Here is a 27,949-nt window from a genome sequence, read left to right as displayed (position 1 = left end):
ACGATCGCCGCCAATTCGCCGCTACCCGCCGCGTTAATTTTTCCATGAAGGGAAATCATTGGCCCAGTGGATTTCCAAGAAATGGCACTCCAGATCATCACAGAACCCCCACCATGTTTTAAGGTTGGGTGAAGGTAGTCTGGATGAAATGCTTCTTTTGGCTGTCCCCAAACGTACACTCGCCCAGAGGTTGGAAATAAGTTAACAATGATTCGTCGAGGGACCAATTCTGGTGGTTTCTACACCACTCTGAACACTTTGAAACATTTGTCTTTTAGAGCAAGGGGTTTTCTAATTGCAGTTCTTCCGTGGAATCCAGATTTGTGCAGCTCCCGACAAACAGTTTTTGTGGAAACTAGGTTCTGTAGGTGTTCGTTCAGCTCTGCAGTGATTTTAGGAACCGTGGTCTTGCGAGCTTTTCTAACAATTCGATTTAGAGTCCGACAGTCTCTCTCAGACAACTTACGGCCACAACTGTGCTTTGCTGAGGACATTTTTCCTTCTCTTTCGTTTCAAGGGTGTTTATTAAAGCAAAAACACATGAACTGGAACATTTCAAAGAAAAGATTTCCCCACGCAGGAGGAATAGCTACATAAAATACGATTTTTCCTTCTCTTTCAAAGGCAGTCATTACTTTTGAGACAGTACCTCTTGAAATGCCAAGCATTCAGTCAGTTTCTGTTACAGCAGCGCCTGCCATACAAGCACCAACAATTTGGCCTCTTTGAAAGTCTGATCTGCCATTTTTATAAATTATAACCAACTTTGGTTTAAATATCTGTAAAAAATACAATTATTTTAATTAAACCTATCAAATAACAAAAATAATAATCAAAAAACACAAATTAACATGTCAAGTTTTGATTGCTTAAAACATGTTCAAAGATTATGATGCCAAAATGGTGTTTCCATTATTTTGTCCAACCCCTGTAGTTCGGCTTTGTATGAGACAGAAGGTAAGTGGCTGAGAAAAGGGAGAGAAACCGCCATGTGGAAATCGCAGCTGTACTGGCCTTCGGCCAGTAGTAAAACACTATATCTATTGCTGTTTCTTTATGGCAATGTATAGAATCCTGAATGTGGCAGTGATCTGTTTATTCAATGCGGCAGAAAGATCTACATAGCAGTATTATCTCATGATCTGTGTCTACTAGTGGGTTTTAAGCCTCATCTACACGCGTAGATGAGGCGGCGATCCGGCGGCTCGATTAGCCGCCGGATCGCCTCTTCCGCGTCCCTGCTCGCTGCACGTGCGCCGGATTAGATACCCGCTCGTCCCCGCGCCGCTTATCTTCCGCTTGATTCCCTGCCATTGTCCCCTCGCGGGGAACGAGCAGGGAATCGGCGGTGAGGAGATCCGTCCTGTCGGATCTTATAAATCGACCTGCTCGATTGATGAGGAACATCGCCGCCGCAGCTACGCGTGTAGATGCGGCTTTAGACCTGAACAGAGAGTTAAGCCTGTTTCATTCCCCCTCATTTGTATCTAATCACAAATTGTAATTTAATCTCTCCCCTGTGTCATGACTACCACGGCAGAGATGGCAGATAAGCTCATTTGAAGGCACAGACTGTTAACAATGTCTGCTTCTGAGAATCGGGAAACTCAACTGTAACAAAGAAATGTTTTTTGTTTTTTTAACCACTTCAGTGTTCTCCCTAGAGCCATTTACTTGGGCGGGCCGCCTGGGTGAGATCCATGAGCGCCCGGGTAAATTATCACCGTTTTGTGCATTTATTAGTGAGCTGCGGCGGCTGTATCATTGCAGCCAGCCGCTGTCACTCAGAGACACTATCTCCGCCCTCCTCTTAAGCTCCCGGCAGTTGTGTGAAGGGGCGGGGGATTGCAGGAAACGTCACACACCTCGTATGACCTCTGAAGACAAGAAGCACGGCTCTCGGAAGGTCCTGCAGACGCTGTCCTCCTCCTCATCTCCCTGTACTTGCAGCTCACATGAGCTGAAGAGAGGAAGCACTGCTCTGGAATGTCCAGCCAGATGCTGTCTCCTCCTCCTCCTCCTCTCCATGTACTCAGCGCGCAGCTCTGATGTTTGTGGCATGTCCAGATGCTCTCAACCTCTCCCTGTACTGGTCCCAGCAGCAGCGTGTATGTGTGTAATCTCTACTAGTAATGGAGGAAGGAGGCCTCTAACTCAGCCAACACCCCCCCCCCCCCGCCAGCCAGAAGGTTAGGATGCTTGACCCTTTGACCCCACAATTCTCCAGTCCTGCCACCGTCTTCCCCAGCCCTGATTGATGCCCGAAGTGAGTGTCACTGGTGTGAGGGAGTTGCAGTTTGGAGGGGGCGGGGGGTGGAGTGAGCCAGTGTGTAGCTGGCCGCAGACTTACCCATGGCAACGGCAGACAGAGGCACTGAGCGATTAGTGAGAGACACCCTGGCCCCTTTACAGCCACAGCCAGCAATATCCTCTGTGAGTGGCAGTGTCACATTACAACCAGCAGCCAGGTGCAATCTGCAGATTTGAAAATGAAACTATCAAGATTTTTTTTCCATGTTGCCTATATACAAGGGTGGTGTAAGAGGGATATCTGATGTGGCCCAGAAATCCTCTTCACTCTGGGACCACCCATGTATATAGGAAAAGCTGCTAGTTTCATTGTCAAATCAGCAGCTGTTACTTACCAGGGGCTTCTTCCAGCCCCTTTAGTTGTTCTTCCTCCTTGCAGTCATTCCGCACCGCTGTGTTCCTCTCTGAACGCTGCATGCGCAGCCACGTGTCACTCGCCTCCCCTATCACATTCTTGTGACCGGTAGCGTTTTGCACTTGTGCAGTAACTAAAAATTGCTACTGCGCATGGGCAAAGCACTCCTGGTCACAGGGGCATGATCGAAGAGCTGCGGGGCTAAGGAACAGAGCAGTGTGGAATGGCGATCATGGAGCAGGAGGACTTTAGGGGGCTAGAAGAAGCCCCAGGTAAGTAACTAGTCTAATTTTTCGTCAGTTAAGTATCCCTTTAAGAGATTCCAGTACAAAAGACAGAGCCTAGCCCTAGCCTGTCAATTTATTTGGGGGGGGGGGGGGGGGGGGTGGCGTCGGCAAGGTGGCACCCCCAGGACCGCGTAACGCCGATCGGCGGCACCTGGGGGACTGATTAGCCGGGGATCGCGCGCATAAATGTGCACGCTCCGCCCACCCGCGACGTCAACCCGCCGGCCAATTAGCAGCGCTGGCGGATTGTTAACCCTCTGATCTACCACTAGAAAGTGTATAATACTGTGTAATGTATACAAAGTGTATTATACAGGCTGCCTCCTCCCCTGGTGGTCCCAGTGATCGAGCGACCCCTAGGGGAGGAGGCAGCTGTGTATGTGAAAGCACACACACATTGATCCTGTCCCCCTGCCCCCCTGATCGCCCACAGCACCCCTCAGACTACTGTTTGCACCCAATCACCCCCCCTAATCACCAATCAACCACCCCCTGTCACTGTCAATGCTATATTTTAGATTAGGTCCTAAACTGCCCCCACACCCTCAGATCCTCCCCAGACCCCCCCCCCCCCCCTGTGTACTGTATACATCTATTCTCACCTGTAATCACCCACTGATTACCTGTCAATCAGCCCCTGTCACTGCCACCCATCAGATCAGACCCTAACCTGCCCCTTGCGGGCACCTGATCACCCGCCCACACCCTCAGATCGCCCGCAGACCCGCCCTCAGATCGCCTCCCAAGTGCATTGTTTACATCTGTTCTCCCCTCTAATCACCCACTGATCACCCATCAATCACCACCTGTCACTGCTACCCATCAGATCAGACCCTAATCTGCCCCTTGCGGGCACCCAATTGCCCGCCCACCCCCTCAGATTGCCATCAGACCCCCCTGATCACCTCGCCAGTGCATTGCTTGCATCTATTGTCCCCTCTAATCACACCCTGATCACCTGTCATTTACCCCGTCACCACCTGTCACTGCTACCCATCAGATCAGAAACAAAAAAAAGAGATAACTGGGTCTCCACCTGGATTTTATGCAAATGCAAGTGAAATTTATTCACACCATAGTTTCAAAAAACAATCATCAGATCAGACCCTAATCTGCCCCTTGTGGGCACGCAATTGCCCGCCCACACCCTCAGATCGCCCTCAGTCCTTTCCTGACCACCTCCCCAGTGCATTGATTGCATCTATTCCCCCTCTAATCACCCCCTGAGACACCCATCAATCACCTCCTGTCACCCCCTAACACACCTACCCATCAGATCAGGCCCTAATTTTCCCCGTGTGGGCTCCTGATCACTCGGCCAAACCCTCAGATCCCCCTCAGACCCCCCTCCGATCACCTCCCCAGTGCATTGATTGCATCTATTCTCCCCTCTAATCGCCCATCAATCACCTCCTGTCACCCCCTAGCACTCCTACACATCAGATCAGGCCCTAATCTGCCCCCTGCGGGCTTCTGATCACCCGGCCAAACCCTCACCCGCCCACCGCAGTGACAGAATTTTTTACTTCTAATCACTGTACAATAACTGCCGCTGTAAAGATCAGTTTTGTTTTTTTTTGTTTGTTTTTGTTTTTTATCAAAACTCAGTGACCAATGCTTTCTACTTCACAAGTACTCTCTTTTGCTAGGTAGGTGCTCTTTTTCCTGGGTAGTCTCAGGGGAATACCCCCTAAATTTAGCAGTCCACCATGGCAAAAAAGGGGTATTCTGCTGAAGAGGCCGCCGAGATTCTGGCCCAGTGAGGTGAGTGCGATTGGGAAGCCTCATCCGACGAATCATCCGGGTCAGAATACGAACCGGTGAACAGCAGTGGCTCTCTGACCGATGGCAATGATGGGGTTGAGGTCCCAGCTAGAGCCAGGCGTACCACACCCCATGTCACTGGACCGCAGGATCAGACTCCAGTGCAGCAGAGTGGTGCTATCGCTGATCTGAGTTTTCTTGGTGAGGCATGCACCAACAGCGTAGCATCTCCTGGACCTAGCACCAGTACTACTGTAGACCCTGGTGAAGTGGCGAGCACCAGCATGGTAGTAGAAACTGGTTCGGTGGCTCGTGCATTAAGACCTGAGTAGCAGCCACCAGCAAAACGGGGCCGTACTACCCATAGTCTCCCAGAGGTGCTGGCAAATCCCAACTGGCAATCCCCTGGTTCCGCCACACCTGTACTGCCCCCTTTCACCGCCCAGTCTGGAGTCCAGGTGGAGACAGATAATCTAGGATTGGCCCTAGACTCTTTTTTTCATCTGTTCTGCACTGTGGATATCTACGACTTAATTGTGGCTGAGACCGTTATGCCACACAATACGCAACCGCCAATCCAAGAAGCTACCATGCCCAGCCTTTTCAGTGGAAACCACTCCAAGTTTCTGAACGTAACCTTTTTTGGGGCCTTCTCCTTTACATGGGTCTAGTCAAAAAGAATGTATTGCGGTCTTATTGGTCTACGTCTACGCACCCAATACATCACATGCCCATGTTCTCTGCTGCCATGTCCAGGTCACGATTTGAGAACATCCTGCGCTTCCTGCACTTCAGTGCCAATACAACCTGTCATCTAAGAGGCCACCCTGCTTATGACCAATTCCACAAAATTCGGCCCCTCATAGACCACCTGTCATCAAGATTTGCAGATTCTTATACCCCTGGACAGTCATTTTGAGGCATTTGGTTTCCAGACTACTCCTCACGGTTTTGGGCCCCTAAAATGCCAGGGCAGTATAGAAACCCCACAAGTGACCCCCATTTTAGGAAGAAGACACCCCAAGGTATTCTGTTAGGTGTATGATGAGTTCATAGAAGATTTTATTTTTAGTCACAAGTTAGTGAAAAATGACTTTGTGGGGAAAAAAATCCATTTCCGCTAACTTGTGACAAAAAATAAAATCTTCCATAAACTCACCCTACTCCTAACGGAATACCTTGGGGTGTCGTCTTTCTAAAATGGGGTCACTTGTGGGGTTCCTATACTGCCCTGGCATTTTAGGGGCCCTAAACCATGAGGAGTAGTCTGGAAATCAAATGCCTCCAAAATGACCTGTGAAATCCTAAAGGTACTCATAGGACTTTGGGCCCCTTAGCGCACCTAGGCTGCAAAAAAGTGTCATGTGGTATCCAATGTGTTTTGGGGTGTATTTTTACACATATCCATGCTGGGTGGGAGAAATATCTTTGTAAATGGACAATTGTGTGTAAAAAAACAGCAAAAAAATCTCATTTACAGAGATTTCTCCCACCCAGCATGGGGATGTGTAAAAATACACCCCAAAACACATTATACTATTTCTCCTGAATACGGCGATACTGCGTGTGACACTTTTTTGCAGCCTAGGTGCGCTAAGGGGTCCAAAGTCCTATGAGCACCTTTAGGCTATACAGGGGTGCTTACAATTTAGAACCCCCCAAAAATGCCAGTACAGTAAACACCCCACAAATGACCCCATTTTGGAAAGTAGACACCCCAAAGTATTCAGAGAGGGGCATGGTGTCATTTTCCACTAACATGTGAAAAAATAAAATCTTCTATGAACTCACCGTGCCTCTAAGTGAATACTTTGGGATGTCTTCTTTCCAAAATGGGGTCATTTGGGGGGTATTTATACTATCCTGGAATTCTAGCACCTCATGAAACATAACCGGTGCTCAGAAAAGTCAGAGATGCTTCAAACTAGGGAAATTCACTTCTTGCACCATAGTTTGTAAATGCTATAACTTTTACCCAAACAAAAAAAAATCCAATAAGTGTCTATTTATTGATCAAAGACATGTAGCACAATATTTAGACAAAAATGTATATAGAAATTTTACTTTTTTTGAAAAATGTCAGCACAGAAAGTAAAAAAAAATATTTTTTTGACAAAATTCATGACTTTTTTTTTTTTTTTTTTTTGATGAATATAATAAAAACTAAAAATCACATCAGCAATCAAATAGCACCAAAAGAAAGTTGTATTAGTGACAAGAAAAGGAGGTAAAATTCATTTAGATAGTAGGTTGTATGACCGAACAATAAACCGTTAAAGCTGCAGTGGTCTGAATGGAAAAAGTGTCTGGTCCTTAAAGAGAACCTGAACTGAAAATTAAACGTCAAAATAAACATAAACAAGTCATACTTACCTGCTGTGTAGTCTACTCATCAATCTCTCTCCTGTGTCCCATTTGTCCACTGTGATCAATGGATTGCTCTGTCCTCCATTTTGAAAATTGCCATTACCCCATAACTGCTTCCTGGACAGCACACTGTTAAACTGTAATATTGCCCACTTGAGCCATAGGGAAACATGGACATTACCTTGCACATTCAGTTGTAACTGACAGCAGCTGATCTATAACTGACAGCAACTGGTATATTTCAGTTCTGACAAAATATTGTCAGCACTGGAAGGGATCAATGTAACAAGAAAATGGTGAACTTCTGAGAGGAACGGACGGTGAGGTTAGTATGTAATATTCATTTGCAGCTACATCATGTGTTAAGTTTAAATAATTTACTCGCTTTAGGTTCCCTTTAAGGGGTTTTAAGGCTGCAGTCCTTTAGTGGTTAAAGGTTATTACGCTGTTGTATATCTTTTAGAGCAGAGAGGAAATTCTGAGTTCAGATTAGCATTAAAGTAGACACAAAATGCTGGCAGGTCAATGTTGGGATGTATGAGGGAGAGAAAATTGGCACCCAAAAATGCAGTGAAAAAGTAATGTAAATGAATTTGGCAGATTGAAAGACAAACCTTTAGTTGTCTGTTTGAGGTCATTTTCTCGTGGTTTATCTGTCAATCTGTTTCTTCATTTCTACACAAATTTAAGTGTGTGTGTGTGTGTGTGTGTGTGTGTGTGTGTGTGTGTGTGTGTGTGTGTGTGTGTGTGTGTGTGTGTGTGTGTGTGTGTGTCTTTAGACAGGATCATTGACATGAACACCGCTCTCCCAAACCAATCTGTTTTCTGGTCAAAACACAACTGAACTTGTTACCCCCCTCTCCTCTTGATGAATAAGCAAGTGCTAATGCGTTCACATTGTCTGTATTCCTGCTGAGAAATACAGAGATGCAGTGTAGGTGATGCTGCTACTAAGATGGATTGTGGGATTTCTGAATGTGTCTCTATCGTGGAGAGATAGGAGTTTGGAGACTAAGCCATTTAAGAGGCAAAACAAAGAACCATACTTCACATCAAGTATATAATATGCCATACAGATCTTGCACTTCCATCTGGAATACACAGCTCATGTAAATGCATTTCATTCACACAAACATTGCACTACATAATCATAGCTTTTGTTTCCTCAGTTGATGTCCAGTCGGCGCAGAAATGGATGAAGTTTCCATCAGTATCAGATTGCTTTAATACTGATAGTACCAGCCATCATGGGGGAAAAATACCAAGAAAACTGGCTAACCAAGTCGTTGACAGAGTTTGGCAAGAGTGCAACATGAACAGGTCGCAGAACAAGTAAGTATGGTGCTCAATCGTGTACCATGGTGTAAGCCAGAATAGTTTCTTCCTACACCATTTTAGTAGTTTCACATGACAAAACCTATATCAGAGTGCTTAGCATAATCCTGCAAGCATGGGACCGTTTCTCATGCTTCTGCTGAGAAGAGAAGGAGATTAATCAATTGTAGATTTTTTCTGACTTTATGCATTGTAATTTGTATGCATCTTAGAATTAGACTAATCCAAACTGTCAGCCATGGGATTTGTTTGGTTCAGTTTCAAAATGTATTCAAATGGCAAAAAAACTTGCATAAAGTTGGAAAAAGCAACATCTTGGCCCTTATGCAATTAACTTTTTCTGCTAAGTTATCTCCTAGGTGATATTTTTAAACGTATCAATAAAATGTCTTTAAAGCAACCAGAAAGCAATAAAATACTCAAAATAAATTTGGTAGTACTTTTTCACTTACCTTTTGTTACTTTTTTCGTTGAAAAGTGCTAGAAAGTTATTTTAAATAGAAGTTGAAAAATTATCTCCTAGGAGAGAACTCGGGTGAAAGTTAATTGCATATGTGCCCTTGTTGTTAATGGTAATTTAATTGGTAAAGCAAGTTGAGGATCTTCTTTGTAACAAGCAACAATATATGTCCACATGCATCAGTGAGAGTTGTTTTTGGGCGGGTTCACACTTGAACGGATGCAAAATGGGTGTGGTAATCACATCCCCTAAGCAGATGCACTCCATCCATTTTGCATCAGCTTGTAGTGTCTGCTCCGTCTGTCTGCTTCGCCGACATTGCCACTCGCATGTCCTGCTGCTCTGCCCCTCTACTCAGCCCAGAAGCTGGAAGGAGCATGGGGCTCTCCATAGTATGCAATAGACCAATCCTACCTAGCAACAGGGAGAACTTTTATTAGTCCACCATGAACCAATGATAATTCTCCCTGTTGCTGAAGATCCTCATTGGTCTTTTGCAGTCTAATGGCGATCCCCATGCTTCTGCCGGCCACTGGGCTGTGTATGAGGGGCGGTGAAGGCACTGTCTGTTCTCATAGGCTTTCATGGCATACATTTTACCAACCTGTAAAATATACAACGTTCGAACTCCACTTACTGCAACGCGGCAAGCAGATCAGTTTTGTGAAAGCGGATCCTATTTTTAACATTAGGATCCACTTCTGTGCTGAACGTAGGTTTTTTTTTTTGTTTTGTTTTTTTAAAGGACTTACGAGGCCAACGCTGGTAAAAAGTGAATTACATGTATTGTTGTTTCAGGCATGGAGGACGCCGTCCGCGCCCTCCGTGCCGATCCGCCGGGTCCCCACGCTCATTATCCCCCCTGGCCGGCTCCCGACCCCACGGCCCGGGTCGGGCTCTCCTGCCTCACGAAAGATGGCCGCTTCCTCTGGCCGTGGCTGTGCAGTCAGCTCTAGGGCCAAACCACCCCCCCCCCCCCCCATCCACGATACGTATTCGGCCCCCTTGAAGTTTTCCACATTTTGTCTCATTACTGCCACAAACGTGAATCAATTTTATTGGAATTCCACGTGAAAGATCAATACAAAGTGGAGTACACGTGAGAAGTGGACCTGAAATCGTACATGATTCCAAACATTTTTTACAAATCAATAAGTGCAAAGTGGGGTGTGCATAATTATTCGGCCCCCTGAGTCAATACTTTGTAGAACCACCTTTTTCTGCAATTACAGCTGCCAGTCTTTTAGGGTATGTCTCTACCAGCTTTGCACATCTAGAGACTGAAATCCTTGCCCATTCTTCTTTGCAAAACTGCTCCAGCTCAGTCAAATTAGATGGACAGCGTTTGTGAACAGCAGTTTTACGATCTTGCCACAGATTCTCTATTGGATTTAGACTTTGACTGGGCCATTCTAACACATAGATATGTTTTGTTTTAAACCATTCCATTGTTGCCCTGGCTTTATGCTTAGGGTCGTTGTCCTGCTGGAAGGTGAACCTCCTCCCCAGTCTCAAGTCTTTTGCAGACTCCAAGAGGTTTTCTTCCAAGATTGCCCTGTATTTGGCTCCATACATCTTCCCATCAACTCTGACCAGCTTCCCCGTCCCTTCTGAAGAGAAGCACCCCAGAGCATGATGCTGCCACCACCATATTTGACAGTGGGGATGGTGTGTTCTGAGTGATGTGCAGTGTTATTTTACCGTCACACATAGCGTTTTGCATTTTGGCCAAAAAGTTCCATTTTGGTCTCATCTGACCAGAGCACCTTCTTCCACATGTTTGCGGTGTCCCCCACATGGCTTGTGGCAAGCTGCAAACAGGATTTCCTATTCTTTTCTGTTCACAATGGCTTTCTTCTTGCCACTCTTCCATAAAGGCCAACTTTGTGCTGTGCACGACTAATAGTTGCCCTATGGACAGATTCCCCCACCTGAGCTGTAGATCTCTGCAGCTCATCCAGAGTCACCATGGGCCTCTTGACTGCATTTCTGATCAGCACTCTCATTGTTCGGCCTGTGAGTTTAGGTGGACGGCCTTGTCTTGGTAGGGTTACAGTTGTGCTATTCTCCCATTTCTGAATGATCGCTTGAACAGTGCTCCGTGTGATGTTCAAGGCTTTTGAAATCTTTTTGTAGCCTAAGCCTGCTTTAAATTTCTCAATAACTTTATCCCTGACCTGTCTGGTGTGTTCTTTGGACTTCATGGTGTTGTTGCTCCCAGTATTCTCTTAGACAACCTCTGAGGCGTCACAGAGCAGCTGTATTTGTACTGACGTTAGATTACACACAGGTGCACTCTATTTAGTCATTAGCACTCATGCAATGTCTATGGGCAACTGACTGCACTCAGACCAAAGGGGGCTGAATAATTATGCACACCCCACTTTGCAGTTATTTTAAAAAAATGTTTGGAATCATGTATGATTTTCGTTCCACTTCTCATGTGTATACCACTTTATATTGATCTTTCACGTGGAATTCCAACAAAATTTATTCATGTTTGTGGCAGCAATGTGACAAAATGTAGAAAACTTCAAGGGGGCCGAATACTTTTGCAAGCCACTGCATGTATATACCTCATATACTTGCATATAAGCCTAATTTTTTAGCACAAAAAAGTTACCCAGTCAGCTTATATATGAGTTAGTGGAGCAGATGATGGAGCAGGTTTTGTTACTGGCAGAGGAGGAGTGTAATTGTACACTAGTGATCCTGGTCTTGCCTGCTGTGTCCGTGCCCCTTTATCTCCTGCAACGTGGTGTGCAGGGTGCGCTGCTCAAGACTGTTTCCCCAGGCTTGTGGAGCGGAGCATGCAAGCAATGTGTCAGTGGTGCAATGAACGGGGATTCTTCCTGTGTAGCAATCTGTCTCTCATATCAATGACTCCATCTAGTGGAGTCTTGAGACACAGCTGTATCATCCTTGGGGCACATCTGGCTATGGGGAGAAGGAATGACTTGTATTGGGGGCATGTCTGGCTACTGTGAAGGGGGCTATATTGGAGATGGGGCTTATACATGAGTCAATTCCTGGTTTCTGAAGGAAAAGTGGGTTATATGCTGGTCGGCTTAAATGTGAGTATATACGGTACTTACAAACCTGTAGTCTGTTCTCTGCTCATTACCTCTGAAAAGTAACATCTGTATTCCATAGTTATTGTATACCCAAATCATCTAGATCTTTGGAAAAAGCTGCAGGAGTAATCTTGACAAAAAAAACAACCCCCCCCCCCCCCCTCCCCAATTCTTTTGTACAGGTAGTCCCTGGTTTACAGAGATTGGGGGGCTTGAGGTTCGTTTTTTAACCTGAATCAGAACTACTGCATCTGCGCAGTACACTGGGGACAACGTGGGCTTGATCGACAGCGGCACTTCACGCAGGCCGCAGTAAGGACGACCTTGAGGCCTTCCTCTGCACCGTGCAGAACGGAGCGGTCAGCGGGGGAACAGACAGCTGCGAGAGGCTAGAGAAAGCCTCAGGTAAGTAAATCGGATTTCGATTATTTTGCCTCATGATTCTTTTAACAATCCCTTTAATTTTAGCAACATACTTGTCCTGTGATATAACTTAAAAACGCAGTTATGTACACTTAACCTCATTCAGAAATTGTTTATACTTTTTAGACGGAAATATTCAGCTACTTCAAATGGAGTTTGCGAAGAAGAGACATCTGAGAAAACTCCATCGTGGGATTTTGTGGAAGCTACACAAAGAACAACATGTACCTGTTCAAGGTAAGAGATGTTCTGGCGTTCAGTAGGATTAACCACATAGGGCCTGTACACACAGCTGCCTTTGCGTAGCAGTTTTTAAATCACAAAGCCTTCATAAAAATAGAAAAAAATCCCATCGCACCAGTGTACAGGTTTTCACGATTTTCGTGATTTTCAGAAGACCTTGCGATTAAAAATACATGCGATTTTAATAGTGCAGCACACGCCCAGCGGTGTGTACAGGATCTTAAAGGACACCAGAGGCAAAAATAAACGAATGAAATAAACTTTTGTATCTATCTTCCTTCTCCTAAAAATGACATTTTAAGATATTCCAGTTTTATTTTAAATCTACTTTTTAAGTTTTAACTTTTTTATTGTTTTTGCTCAATGGCACATTCATTTAAGTATGCCAGAGCTATAATCTATGAACTATTGACCCTTTTTATCTCTTTCATGCTCAGAAGCCATTTTCTGCTAGAAAATGTTTTATCGTTGGAATTTCTAATCAGTGAGGGTCACACTGTAGTCCCTTCCTGTCAGGACTGAGTCAGCCACTTACATACCTGATATTTAACTCTTTTAGGCAGAGATAGAGAAAAAAAAAGGAACACAGCATAGTTATTTGTGTGCTAGGCACTGTGCATACCCATGTCTATCTCATCATGTCACCTCGGGTATCCTTCAAGCCTATCTGGACGAGCATTCTTGTTCAGATAGGTGGCACTAAAGGCAAACTGGATGAGTATTCTCGTCCAGTGTTGAAGCAGCGGGGCCGCAACCCTGCGGAACCCCGGTGGTTTTCCATTTTGGTGATTGAGGAAGGAAAGCAAGGCTTCCCCGAACTAATCGCAGTGCCTGCAATGAATCGACATAACCCCAATCAGGGGCCATGTCCACTCATAAGAAAGTGAATGGAAGTGGGAAAAAAATTCCTGGTAAACCAGAGTGTTTCTAAAGCCAACTGTAATGATCTGCTCAGCTGCCTGTGCAGGCAGGCAGCTTTTTGACCATTGTTTAGGTTTGCATGCTGCAGGACTCTGGAAAGAAGAGCTTCTGTCAGTTTTGCAGCGTGTTTGCTGAGGAATTTGCATACGTTGTCATGCAAATTTCCTGGCCACATTCATTGGAGGCGTGTACTATAAGTACTATGTGTTTCCCACAATGCTTGACTGGTCATAAGGATTCCTTCCTGTGAAACACTCCTGGAGGAGTGTCAGCCTTACTCTTTGTTTGAAGTTCAGCTTAGAGTAATTTCTGAAACTGCGCTAGGCAGGTTCCCCTAGTGCAGTTAGGATTGCTTATCTGTTTTTTTTGTTCTGTTGCGATTGTCCTGTCCCAGCGGTGGTCGACAGGAAATCGTTCTGATCTCTGTTCTTGGAGTATAGCTGGTGCAGCGGTTGCTACCAGCTATTTCTTCTGATCTGTCTCACTTGGATCGCACTAGCATCTTGCGCTAGCGCTGTGGATCCTTCTGTTCTGTCTCCTTGGATCGCGCTAGCCACTTTCCGCTAGTGCTGTGGAGATCCTTCTGTTCTGCTACTCTGTACCTGGATCGCGCAAGCCACTTTCACTAGTGCTGTGGATCCTTCTGTTCTGCTACTCTGTCTGCCTGGATCGCACTCGCCTAGCGCTAGTGCTGTGGATCCTTCTGTTCTGCTACTCTGTACCTGGATCGCACTAGCATCCTGCGCTAGTACTGTGGATCCTTCTGTTCTGTCTTCCTGGATCGCACTAGCCACTTTCGCTAGTGCTATGGATCCTATCTTTCGCTTGTCCCTGTTTTCGTGTGTCTGTCTTGTCTGCTACGAATGCTTGCTGGAGGCTCGGTGAGGTAACCGTTAAGCAAGCGCTCACGTCCTCTGTTACATGTTTGTCTGTCGATGGTTAGTTAGGCGTGCTTGTCTCTATTGTGCTTATCACGTGGAGACCGCGCATTAATGCGTGCACTGTTGCGAATTAGTGCGGTGTTCGCGTTCAGTTAGCGTTTGTTATTTTCCGTATCTCCTCATTGTATGATTTGCTGTGCCTTTGCTATCCTCGTATTCTGTTCTGATCTGCCTTGTGTCACTTTTGGCAATCGCCTTTCTTGCGGTTGCGTTTGTTTCGTATCTGCTGTTGTGTGTGCGCTGTCGCGGGGTGGCGACTAGATTGGCGCACACACATACAACCTGTCCCTTTGCTCGTTCTCATTCGCAATCGCTTCTCTTGCGATTGCGTTCTGCGCTTCGTACAATTCCTGTCTGGCATTTGTGGAGGTACAGAGGATTGGTTCCTCTGCACTCCTCAGCGCCATCTGCCGACAGGAATTTCCCTCTACGGGTGCTTAGCACCTTTTGCTGGGTTCCTGCAATTATACGCTTGTGGAGGATTTCCGCCGTATCAGCGCACGCGTTGTGCGCTGGTCACGGAGGAAGTTCCACAATCGTTACACCAACTAGTTGCAAAAAGTTGAATTACACACCACAGATAATTTTTATTAAAAAATGTATATAGTTCAATCACTTCCAAAGCCCCACATCCAGTTACCAAGCAAACAAATTGAAAAAAAATAAAATAAATTTTAATATTGATATTATGAGGGTATATTACTGTTTTTTTAGTACATAAGGGCTTTCAATTGGTTTTTAAAATGGAATATATTGACTCCATACATTGTACTAAGAACGTAATTTACATGTCGTGATAACCGGGACTAATGGGCAAATAAAATGGGTGGCTTTGCTTAACCTCCTGAGCGGTATGGATGAGCTCAGCTCGTCCATCACCGCCGGAGGCTGCCGCTCAGGCCCTGCTGGGCCGATTTTCCTCAAATAAAAAGCAGCACACGCAGCCGCCACTTTGCCAGCCGCGTGTGCTGCCTGATCGGCTGCGATCTGCCGCGAGCAGCGGCGAAAGAGGGTCCCCCCAGCCGCCCGAGCCCTGCGCAGCCGGACCAATCAGTTCCGGCCAGCTTTAAGGGCTGGATCGGAGGCGGCTGACGTCAGGACGTCGGCTGACGTCCATGACGTCACTCCGCTCGTCGCCATGGCGACGAGGAAAGCCAAACAAGGAAGGCTGCTCATTGCAGCCTTCCTTGTTACTTATGCTTGCCGGAGGCGATCAGAAGAACGCCTCCGGAGCGCCCTCTAGTGGGCTTTCATGCAGCCAACTTTCAGTTGGCTGCATGAAATAGATTTTTTTTTATTAAAAAAAAACCCTCCCGCAGCCTCCCTGGCGATCTCAATAGAACGCCGGGGAGGTTAAGCATTGCTTATTTTAAAGGGAACCTTAACCCTGGAAAATAAAGTTTCACTTACCTGGTGCTTCCCAAAGACCCCTGCAGCCATCCTGTGCCCTTGCTAGTTTTGTTTTCGGCTGAATGAGAATCGGCTCCTGGCCACGCGTATTGTTCTTCGCCTTCCAGTCAGCAAGCGCGTCCTGCGCATGCGCTGTACTTAATCTTGAGTACAGTAGAAAGCTCCATGGGTTTCTTCAAGATACATCCACGATTGGTCATATATGCTTAATTTTGTTTTTCATAAGGGGTTCATTTAATTTGAATCATTCAGTCTAGTAGTATTGTGATACAACTTATGATCTTTTGCTTTTATACTTCACAGGCACAAAAACCTTAAACAGAGAAATTCAGGTCCACAAGGGCAGGTACCTCCTGCAGGGCCTCAGCAGCAAGCAGCTCAAAAGCACAAGACTAATGAAAAGCAGGAAAAAAGTGACAAACCTCAGAAGCGCCCATTGACTCCTTTCCATCATAGAATATCTCTTTTTGATGATGTTAGCATGGAGACAGACACTGCAAACCAGAGACTTGGCATTCGTTCCCAAGACAGCAGAGGACGTTTCTCAAATATTCGACCTAATGATGTAGCAAAAACACCACAGTTGCATGGCAATGAAATAAGCAACTCTCCTCCACCACCTCCCTTGAGTCCACACCCTTGTGAGACTATTGATGATGGGGGGGAAACTATTAAAAACCCATCTACTCCTCAAAGTCAGCAATTTTATCATATGCCAACACCAGATCCGCTAAACCCAGCAAAAGCAATAGATGAAAGAATAGATGGTTTATCCCAAACCTTTGCTCCAGTGTTTACTGAAGTTCTTGAGCCAACTGTTTATGTTGGAATTGCAGTTCACCTTGAGGAACAGGAAACGGATAACACCTGGAAGTATTACAAGGTTCCAAAGAAAAGAGAATCTGAGTTTCTTCCTCCACCACTTCCGAATGATAAACTAAGAGAAGATGCTTTTGGCCCTTCTGGAAAGGAAAACATTACCTCAGTCACAGAGTAAGTATTGCGTTTTCAGTATATGTTTAGAGCTGCGCTGGCTTAATGGTTGTGAATGTTTGCTTCCATTGTATTGGTCTGTTTCCTTTTATTATTTCTTTCCCTGCCTTACAGCACAGTACATGGAGGGTGGCAATACACTGTTTAATGTTTCTGTTTTTTGTTTTTTTAACACTTTGTTTTATAGAATGATGCCTGAACAGGCTGTGTAAAATTTTCTTCAAAATATATCAACAATGTTTTGATTCAAATTTTCTATACAATTGGTCATTTTATTGAATAATTACAGAATAATTACAATTACAGTTGAAGCATTTAGGTATACTATGTATGGCCACTTTTACTTAGTGGTCTAGGAGGTATGATTTGCAAGAGGAAAGAACTAGCTATAACTACTGCTTGTCTGTGTAGGTATACCGGTAGTTCTGGCTCTTCCTAGTTTTCTTAATCAGTTGATGATGTAATGCTGTTTTGTGTGCATTTCACTGCAGCGCGCCTCAGCTTTTCAAACACACATTCAGAAAGGGCACATGCTTTCCTCTGGGCCCATTCACATGTCCATTTCATGTTCACTTTTAAAAAACTAAACTGAGCAGTACGACTTTTCTGGGCAAAGACCTGTTTTGCCATGCATTTGATGAATGGTGATATCTGCTCCAGATTGACAGCAAACCCTGGAACTACACAGTACTAGTGTTGATTTTAACGAGTAGCTATGTACTTGGGGGTGTTAGACAGCTATGGGGGGGGGGGGTTAACTTACCCATGCAACCGTCTCATCCGATGCATCCCTCATCACATCTCACATCGTGTTCCATGTCACTCCTACTCTTCTTTCGGGTTGAAGGAGGAAGTGTTGGAGCGACGTGGAATGTAGTCACTCTCCCTTGGTCACAACTATCTCATTTAAATTTTGATTAAGAGTTGCTACAAGTACGTAGCTACTCAGTAATAACACTACATGGGACAACTGTACAATATGGAAGACAAATAACTCATGTGTAGGTTTTTGGAATGTTGGCCCTGAGGGAACCTGTGCAAACACATTTTAGAGCAGTGATGGCTAACCTTTGCGCTCCAGCTGTGGTGGAACTACAAGTCCTATGAGGCATTGCAATACTCTGACAGCTGTAAGTATAACTCGGGGAGGAGGAGGCATGATGGGATTTGTAGTTTTGTCACAGCTGCAGTGCCAAGGTCAGCCATCACTGTTTTAGAGCATACAAACTCCATGCAGATAGTTTGCTAGCTGAGATTCGAATGGTTGAGAGTGCTATTCACCATTGCCACCTCTCTGCTTGTAGTTGGATATTTTAATACGTATATACACAAAACACACTTTGAGTTTACTTTTGTGCTCAATAAAATTCTATAAGGTAGCTGAGAAAGTCCTACATACTTGCTATATGATACCATAGGATTTGTTGGAAAGAAAAAGGTGTACTTGCTGTTACAAAAGTTTTACTAGATTGGCAAAATATTGGTAGGCTCATTTCTACTACATGTGTTTTTACGCACCCAAAAACACATAGAATCTGTCAGCCCATGTTAAATCAATGGGCTGTTTTTGTTTCTTGAAACCATTCAAATGTTCTGTATAAAGATCATTGTGGTGCTGTGGGTAAACAAACACTTATTGTGAGCGAATGAGCTGAATTAAGGTGGCATGTAGCGAAGATCAAATCCGTAAAATGTTTAGATTTTATATAAGCCGCTGGGGTTTCCATAAATTAATCAGTTTGATATTACAGTACAAATATATTAATGTATGACATGAAAGCAGCCATGTTTGCTTATTTATATTGCTACTTGGTTAGTTGTAATGTACAGTGATTGCCCAAGTACACGTTTATCACTCTTCTCTGCCTGTAAATGGGATAATCTCTAGCTAGATTGTTACTGATGACCATAATTTTTATGTAAAATAAACTTTTGAAATATTAAGCACTAAGCAATTTAAAATAAGCCATATCAAATTAATATCTTCTTGAAACATTATTAAAAAATTATGGCTCAAAATTGTAATCACTTAAACACAATGCACTGATTATTTATTTATTTATTTATTTGTTTGCTTTGGCTTGGCTACTAGCTTCTAGGTACCACTATTTTGCTTTGCAAGATGCACCTAGGTTTAGAGGAGGAAAAACAGAAAAAACAAAACTTAGAGCCTCCTGCATATTTAAGGTACAGAGGTCATCTTCTGGAGCATAGGGGTGAGCACACGGGTGCACAAAGGAGCACACTGGTTGTAAAGGGGTACTGGAGGAGAACCTGGGACAAACAAGGACACGGGAATGGCAGAGGACGCAAACTGGCACCGGCTATACAAAAATGTACCCTCCATCATAACTTAATTGATTCCAATGCCTACTCCCACCAATCCATACTCTCACGGATACTGGGGACCTGGTCATACACTATAACAGCTCAGTGTTTGATTGCAGTGTTCACTTTCTATACTGTAGCAGTCTGTCCATTGAAATGAATTGGGAAGCAGTGTACTGGCTACAGCACAGTGCCCTCTTACAGCTGGAATAAGCAACAGCATTGGAAGTAACTTTGCTACTATTTTGAGCGTATAGGGATGGTTGGAAACAAGTACTGAAGTGCTGAGGTACCTGAATTTTAAGTATTTTAATTACGTTCAACCTTTAACCACCCTGGCAGTTCAATTTCTCCAGGATTTCCGTGCAAAAAGTTTCAATTAATTTCCAATAATTTTCAACCAATTTTTTTTATTTTTTTTATTTTCTTTATATTGAATTCAATACAGGTTATTGTATTGAATTCAATTTAAAAAAGAAAAATTTCTGCAAGATGTTGATGCTGTGTGACCCTGGTGTCGTCAATGCCAATGAACTGGGGACGTGATCGCCGAGGGAAAAGCAAAATCCACCAAGGGACATGGAAGAAGACAATGGGGAAGGTATCAGAGGTACGCAACGAGGGATCTGCACGCCAATGGTGAGTATAAGACCCAGATATATAGTCAGATGTATAGTTAGCCAGATGTGCAGCCAGGTATAGTTAGCCAGATGTGCAGCCTGGTATAGTTGGCCAGATGTATAGTTAGCCAGATGTGCAGCCAGGTATAGTTAGCCAGATGTATTAGCCAGATGTATTAGCCAGGAATAAATAGCCAGATGTTTTTCTAGGTATAGAGAGAGCCATGTATATAGTGAGCCAGATGATTGCCAGGTATAGGAGACAGATGTGCAGCCAGGTCTAGGGAGTCAGATGTATAGGGAGCCAGGTTTGCAGGTGCATCTGCCCCCCCCCCCCCCATTGCACCTGATCCCCGTACTCCCCCCTGACTGTGCCCGGGTGTCCCTGGCCGAGGACTCCTGTTTGTGTGTGTGGGGGAATCCCCTTCTATGCTGGTGGTGGCCTGCGGGGATCTCCCTTCTGTGGGAGGGGGTTCCCCTTCTATGGGGGCTGTGGGCGGCCTCTCCCTCCTCTTCCGCAGACATACGCCCCCCCCCCCCGACCACCGCCAAGTCATGAGCCCTGATTTACTCACCTGAGGGCTTTCTCCTGCGGTGGAAGCGGTGCACTTCCTCCTCCATCGCACCGAGCCTCGTAACGACAGAGACCGGGACTTCGCCAATGGAGGAGGAGGGTGTCCATCGCGGCCAGCGCTGGAGAAAGCCCTCAGGTGAGTAGATCAGGGCTCCTGACTATGGAGGGGGATCGGAGGGGGGGGGGGGGCACGGGGGATCGGGAGGGGGGGAAGAGGGAGAGGTCACCCACAGCCCCCACAGAAGGGGACACCCCCCACAGAAGAGGGATCCCCGCAGGCCACCACCAGCCCGCACAGAAGGGGGAGCCCCCGACCGGCCACGACCAGCCCCCATAGAAGGGCACCCCCCCACCCCCCCCCGAACAAAAGGGGTATCCCCACAGGCCACCACCAGCCCGCATACAAGGGGAACACACACCGCACACACACACACCGCACACACACACACCGCACACACACACACCGCACACACACACACCGCACACACACACACCGCACACACACACACCGCACACACACACACACCGCACACACACACACCGCACACACACACACCGCACACACACACACCGCACACACACACACCGCACACACACACACCGCACACACACACACCGCACACACACACACCGCACACACACACACCGCACACACACACACCGCACACACACACACCGCACACACACACACCGCACACACACACACCGCACACACACACACCGCACACACACACACCGCACACACACACACCGCACACACACACACCGCACACACACACACCGCACACACACACACCGCACACACACACACCGCACACACACACACACCGCACACACACACACCGCACACACACACACCGCACACACACACACACACACACACACACACACACACACACACACGAGTCCCGGCCAGTCTGAGCAGGAGGGAGACATCCCCCCCCCCCCTCCCCTTGCACAGAAGGGCCACCCGCCCGCAGAGAAAGGGGAATCCCGCACACAGCCAGCACATTCTCTGCCCCGCTGGCTGCACAGGGATTCCCCAGGGTGGCTGGATGCTAGTTCTGCACGCTGGGGGTAGCACAGATCGCTACCCACAGCGTGCTGACAGGCATCCAGCCATCCTGAGGAATCCCTCTGATCAGTAAAAAGTGCAGCGGGCGGTGCAGAGAAACAGGAAATCTCCCTGTCGGCATGGATGAGCTCAGCTCGTCATTACCGCTTTTTACATGTTTATTTTCCTGGACGAACTCAGCTCGTCTATACCGCCAGGGAGGTTAAACAAGGTTGGACCTCAAAGAAAATGAGCATTTTTGGTTTGCAATGAAAGGTGCTTCAACATACTGCTAAAAAATACATTTTCTATTGTGTTCTACTGATACTCTTATCTCCATTTGTTTTAGTAATCCGTATTTGTATTATAAACTTTTGACAGTCTTAAAGCCTGTCTATGCTTGTGCACTAAAACACACTTCTGTTTTTTCATGCATATGAGTGTTGGCGTAAATGCTTTGCTTGTAACCTAACCACATAGTAACGAGTGGGATTTCTACTTGATGTGTTTCAATGCAGCAAAGGAATTTAACATGCATGTGTAAACAGGCTGTCAATCTTCTGTTCCTATTGCCTTATCTGATTGTCTGATCTAATTTTTCAGGGTAATGGTGCACTGTAAAAAGCCACTGAAAATTTCAGAAGAGTTGCTGAACAAGTATCAAAGTAAAAATCAGTATATACCAACAACTGTATTAGACAGTGAGCAAGAACCTGATCCCTATGCATTTGTGGATGGTGATGTGGAATTTGTCTTCTCTGATGCCAAAAAGGAGAGACAGATCACTGAAAGAGAAGTGGCGAAAAAACACAAGGTAACTTATCCTCTTTTAATCACTGCAGAATTTGCTGTCGGTATGTATATGCTTTATTTTTGGGGGGATACTTGTGAACTAATTTCCCTTTTCTCATGGCTACTTCTATGGGGCTTTTTCAGTGATCAGATTTTTTTTTTATAGCAGTAGTGTCCATCATTTTATGTGTCAGCATTTCTTTTTAAGTGTTATTTGTATTATAGATGGCCAAACACTTGTTGATTTTTGTCCTTCGACTCCTGGCACATTTGATCACTCTGATGGAGTGTGTACCAGACATTAGGCTTGGTTCCCATCTGCCGTCGGACAACGTGAGGCCAGCAGGAGCAGACAATGCAGTGTCTGCTGTGGTCTGGCTGGAGCCCAGATGGATGCACTGCCACCATAGGCTATATATGGGGAAAGTATCTGCCTGCCTGGTGTTATTGCAGCCTGCGTAGAAGTGGGACCACTTACCGCAACAGATCCAGTGGATCCATTGCAGACTGACAAGTGTAAAAGGCTCACATATATAAAATAGGAGCCTTTCGCTGTCAGTTTTGCGATGAGTGGTGAACAGACAAAAAATGCCCGTTCTCAGTGCTAGTGGGGACACTGCCTTACGGTCTTTTTCCGCCGAGTGAGCATTCACATTAGTTCTGAAAACAATGGAATTTCAATGAAGTAGTTTTTATTAAAAAAAAATTTACATTTATTTATTCATTCCAGTGCAAAAGAGAAAAATAGACTGCTTGCTTCCATTCATTGTTCCACATGCGAATTGCATGTAATGAAAGTCAATGGGTCCGTGTGTGAATTCAAATTTTCGCATTCGTTTTTCCCATCTAACATGCATCTTCCGGTTTATTGTGTAGTCACAGTGATGTCCTGTTGCTATGGAGATTAAAAATAGGATGCAAAAATGTGCATTCAAAACGCACATAAAAATGCATGCGGTTTGACAAATTCGCAGTATAATTGCATGTCAGTACAGTACTTAAATCGCATGCGAGACAGTGGAAGTGGACCTTTTATTTGTATGTAGAGATAAGCTTGTTGCTGTAGCTTAAAGTACCACTGAACCGGTTATTAAATTACATACTTTTAATGCTGCTTTTACTTGTGGTGCTGTGACATATGCACAGTACCTTTTTCCCGCTCCAGCGCCCCCATGTGCCCCATTCTGCTCAGCTGTAATATTCGACTGAGCAGAACGTTGAATATGGGCGGGGAGGAAGTGTCAGTTCTTCCTCCTATCTGCCTGTCCTTAGTCCTGCCCCTCCACTTGCCAGTTATAGTTCATGACCAGTGTTAAAGCACGCAGGGGAGCTGCACTGTGTATGGTCTTGTGTAATTGAAATTGGGACGATAGTGTACTATTACCTGTATTAGTACACTATTGCTCCGACCTCTGTTCGCTGGAGAGGGATTAGCACCACAACTAAAGCAGCATTAAAAGTATGTAATTTAAAAACCGGTTCAGGGGTACTTTAAAAATAAAAAAAAAAAATCAGACAAAAGCTTTCCTTAATCTAGCTGGCAGTTAATCTGGCTGCTAGTTCCTGCAGTTAGGCAAAGGCAACCAAACCAGGTAAAGAGGAAAATAAAGAGGGACATATGAGGACCTTTTTGTAAAAAAAAAAAAAAAAAAAGTGGTTTACATGTATTCTTGAAGCACCTGTGGGCTTTATGTTAAAAAAAAAACCCTTTAAAGAGACACTGAAGCGAAAAAAAATTATGATGAATTGGTTGTGTAATACGGATAATTCTAATATTTCTATTTTCAGTTATATAGTGGGTTTTTTTTGGTTTTTTTTTGAACATTGCATCATTCTCTAATATTTGCAGTTTAGACACTACTCAATATTCTAAATGGGTTCAAAAGTTGTCTAGCCTGCTCTGGAATATGTTCCCTGCTGAGGGAAAAAAAGATACGTTGGGCCATATGCAATTCACTTTTTCTCCTAGGAGATAATTTTTCATCAACGATTTAAAATAACTTATCAGCACTTTTAAACTAAAAAGTACTAAAAAGTAGGTGAAAAATATCAAAATTATTTTGAGTATTTACTTGCTTTCTGGTGGCTTAAAAAGCATTATCAGAATCAGATTTATTTCACGAAGTGTGACGGATGCTGCACTCAGAATTATTTTTGGTACACATTGGCATTGGACATAGCATGGACATAGCAAAAAAACATAAAGTGAGAGAAACAGTCATAGTGCAGAAATACAAAAAACACAGACAGTATAGAAGCATACGTGCACAGTATAGGGGCCTATATAGCGTTAAGCTGTAGAGCGCGGTGACCGTGAGGCCACGCCCGGAGGACGTGCTGAGTGGGGAGGCGCTAGTTAAGAGCGAGCACAGCTTGGGGGAAAAAGGAGTTCCTGTGCCTGGAGGTTTTAGTTGGAATAGTTCTGTAGTGGCCGCCTGTGCGCATGTAGTTGAAGAAGCGACAGCCGGGATGGCGGGGGTCTTGTGCAATCCTGTTTGCCCTGTTGCTTAAAGAGAATCTGTATTGTTAAAATCACACAAAAGTAAACATACCAGTGCGTTAGGGGACATCTCCTATTACCCTCTGTCACAATTTCGCCACTCCTCGCCGCATTAAAAGTGGTTAAAAACAGTTTTAAAAAGTTTGTTTATAAACAAACAAAATGGCCACCAAAACAGGAAGTAGGTTGATGTACAGCATGTATAGAAAATACATCCATACACAAGCAGGCTGTATACACCCTTCCTTTTGTATCTCAAGAGATCATTGTGTGTTTCTTTCCCCCTTCTGCTCTCATGCACTGAAGTTTCAGGCTGCTCTTTTCTTCTTGCAAACAGCTTTGCCCTTGTCTGAATTTCCTCAGTATGTGAAAGCCCAGCCAGCTCAGAGGATGATTTATCCAGCTTGTAAAATATACGAGAGAATCTGCCATAATCTAAATAACACACAGGCAGTGTGCAGAGAGGGGCCTGGAGGGGGGAGATTTATCACAGAACCACAACACTGAAGAACTTGGCAGCCTTCCAGACACAGGCCTACAAGTCTGACAGGGGAAAGATACATTGATTTATTACAGAGACTGTTATAGTAGAAAGTGCTGCAGTAAGCCAGAACACATTAGAATAGCTTTTGGAACTTGTAGGATGATAAAAAACAGGATGCAATTTTTGTTACGGAGTCTCTTTAACCTGGAGGCATGAAGTAGGCCCAGTGGTGGCAGGGAAGTCCCGATGATTCTTTCTGCAGCCTTGATCACTCTTTGTAGTTTATACTTGTCGCTAGCGGTGGCGCCTGCATACCATACGATGATTGAGGAGCAAAGGATAGACTAGATGGTAGCCGTGTAGAAACTTGTTATCAGCTCCTGGGGCATACCGAACTTCTTCAGTTGTCTCAGGAAGAACAGCCTTTGCTGGGCTTTTTTTTTTTGGCATTTAGTGATGTTTTCTCCCCATCTCAAATCATCGGTTATGGTTGTGCCCAAGAACCGAACGCTAAATACTCTGGCAACTTCAGTGCCTTCAATGATGACTGGGTTGAGAGGGGGAGGGCATTTCCTGAAGTCCACAGTTAGCTCAACAGTCTTTGCAGCGTTTAGGACAAGCTTGTTGCTCCTACACCAGTTGCAGATCCGCTCAATCTCGCTATGGTAGGCGCGTTCGTCCCCTCCACTGATCAGGCTGAGGATAGTAGTGTCATCCGCAAATTTAACAAGACGTTTAAAAATATCACCCAGGAGAAAACTAAGGAGAAAAAGTGAATTGCATATGGGCCATTGTCTGTATTTTTTTTTTTTTTTAAAGCTTATTATCTCAAGTGTCTGGCAGAGTTCTCTGCGACTCAGTCGTGGAGCTCAATGGCTAATTTGCATAGATAACTGGAGTTTCTTAGCTCTTCCTTTACTGGAAACAATATTAGACTTATGTCTCTGCTGCTAATCTTTTATTTCTTAGCTGTAGTACACATACAAATCATTATATCATAATTTTTGTTTCGCTTCAGTGTCTCTTTAAAGAAGGAAAAAAATCCCAAATGTTGAAGGTTTTTTTTACTTTGTTATTGTAGGACAGTGTGTCTGTATATCTAAGTGATTATTAAGATTTTGTTCTTTGCTTGGAACTGAGAAAAACACCTGGTGGTTGCAGTTTGAAACCACTTCCTCCTTCAGCTGACTGGTATATTTTGATGATTCAGATGTAGCAATTTTTTTTTTCGTCCTTGACCCCAAACAGCCCTTTTCTCAACACTAATGTTAATGAGACTAAAATGCACTCTTGTAATAAAGCTGTGTGTGGGAACTTGGCCTACTGGATCTAGATTTCCAATCTAGCCAAACAAGTTGTCTTTTGTTAGTCAACATACACATTTAAGTCGGGTGTGGTGGATCACTCGTTCTCCTCCTCTTTGCAGTAAATCTTCAGTGCAACATTTGACTTTTCTCTCTGAAGTATCGGATTGCATTAGCGTGCCAGATGCTTTCTTGCTTGGTGTTTCTATAGTGCTTGTAAATGTGCATTTTTTTCTTTGTCTTTTCACTGACTCAAGATGTACCGGTTAAAAAAAAAAGTCTTCATTTTGAAGAGAATGTAGTTTAGCAGTAGTGGTTAGGAAATATATACTACGTTAAAAGTAAAATAAGAACACCCCAACAGCGAAAAAGTGCACATATTTAGTTACTGCATTGTACGATGAGCATCCAAAATACAAATACATATAGTTTTAAAATGATACAGCAAAAACGGGCAGTTTGGCAAGAGTCCTCACTGTGGAAGTTTAAAGTTTACACTCGTTGCATTTAAACATGAATTTAGTAGTTTTATTGAAGAACCAAACTGGAAAGTGCTTTTTAGTCAGCCTGAACTGTGGCCTTTGAGTGTTATGCTGGGCATTGACTGTTTGTTTCTGTGGCTCGATTAGCCGACGGATCGACTCCCGCCGCCTCCCCGCACGCGCCTGGATCGATTTCTGCTCGTCCCCGCGGGCGCTTCCTTATCTTCCGCTCGATTTCCGCTATTGTCCGCCCGCAGGTAACGAGCGGGGAATTGATCCGCGTGGTGATCGGAGCTGTCGGAAATTATCAATCGAGCTATCAGCGGCTCGATTGATTAAGAAAAACGAACAGTCTATGCCCAGCATTACATACACAATTGTTCACTCCCAGCTAAAGCAATTTCCTATCTTTACTTGGTCAGCAGGCGCCAGTCAGCCAATCAGGTGTACGGTTATACACCCTTTGCCTGCTGTAGCAAATCTAGCAGGAATTGCATAAATTAGGCAGCATTTAGGTGGGAGTGTTCGGTTGGACGTAATCGTAGATACTGGGTATCGCATGGTGGTGTGGGGGCCCCGGTTGTTGTGCGAACCAGCGTTTGTGTCCTTTGAGTGTTAGCTAGACAATAAGTGCAAGGATTGACAAAAGCAGCGTTGAGGACCAAGACATGTGAATGGATCAAATAGCAGAATTCAGTAATTCGAGTAATTAGAGTGGAGTAGTGCTAAGATGTATGTTAAGGGGCCCATACACTGGTCGATTTCAGCCATCGATTGATCGATCAGAAATCGGTTCTAGCAAATTCCACATTCGATCGATTTGCAACCGATTTCAATGGATTTGATCTGACCGGATGGAAAATATAGGTCGATCTGCTGCTGGCAGCGGATCGATGGCCCATAGAGTTGGATTGGATCTAATGGTCCA

The 27,949-nt window shown here is 44.8% G+C and overlaps 1 protein-coding gene across 1 annotated transcript in view; it reads left to right on the top strand.

Moving 5' to 3' along the window:
• MED13 (mediator complex subunit 13) overlaps positions 1 to 27,949 on the top strand; it is a 191,143-nt gene that overhangs the window by 103,652 nt on the left and 59,542 nt on the right. Inside the window, exons 7-10 of the mRNA XM_068268750.1 lie at positions 8,253 to 8,415; positions 12,502 to 12,612; positions 16,194 to 16,883; positions 22,063 to 22,273. Coding sequence (XP_068124851.1) covers positions 8,253 to 8,415; positions 12,502 to 12,612; positions 16,194 to 16,883; positions 22,063 to 22,273 — 1,175 coding nt within the window. The remainder of the gene's footprint in view (positions 1 to 8,252; positions 8,416 to 12,501; positions 12,613 to 16,193; positions 16,884 to 22,062; positions 22,274 to 27,949) is intronic.

This window comes from Hyperolius riggenbachi, chromosome 2, assembly GCF_040937935.1.
Source record: "Hyperolius riggenbachi isolate aHypRig1 chromosome 2, aHypRig1.pri, whole genome shotgun sequence".
Lineage (NCBI taxonomy): Eukaryota > Metazoa > Chordata > Amphibia > Anura > Hyperoliidae > Hyperolius > Hyperolius riggenbachi.
The sequence above is the reverse complement of the archived record's forward strand: the minus strand, read 5'-3'. Positions and strand labels throughout refer to the sequence as shown.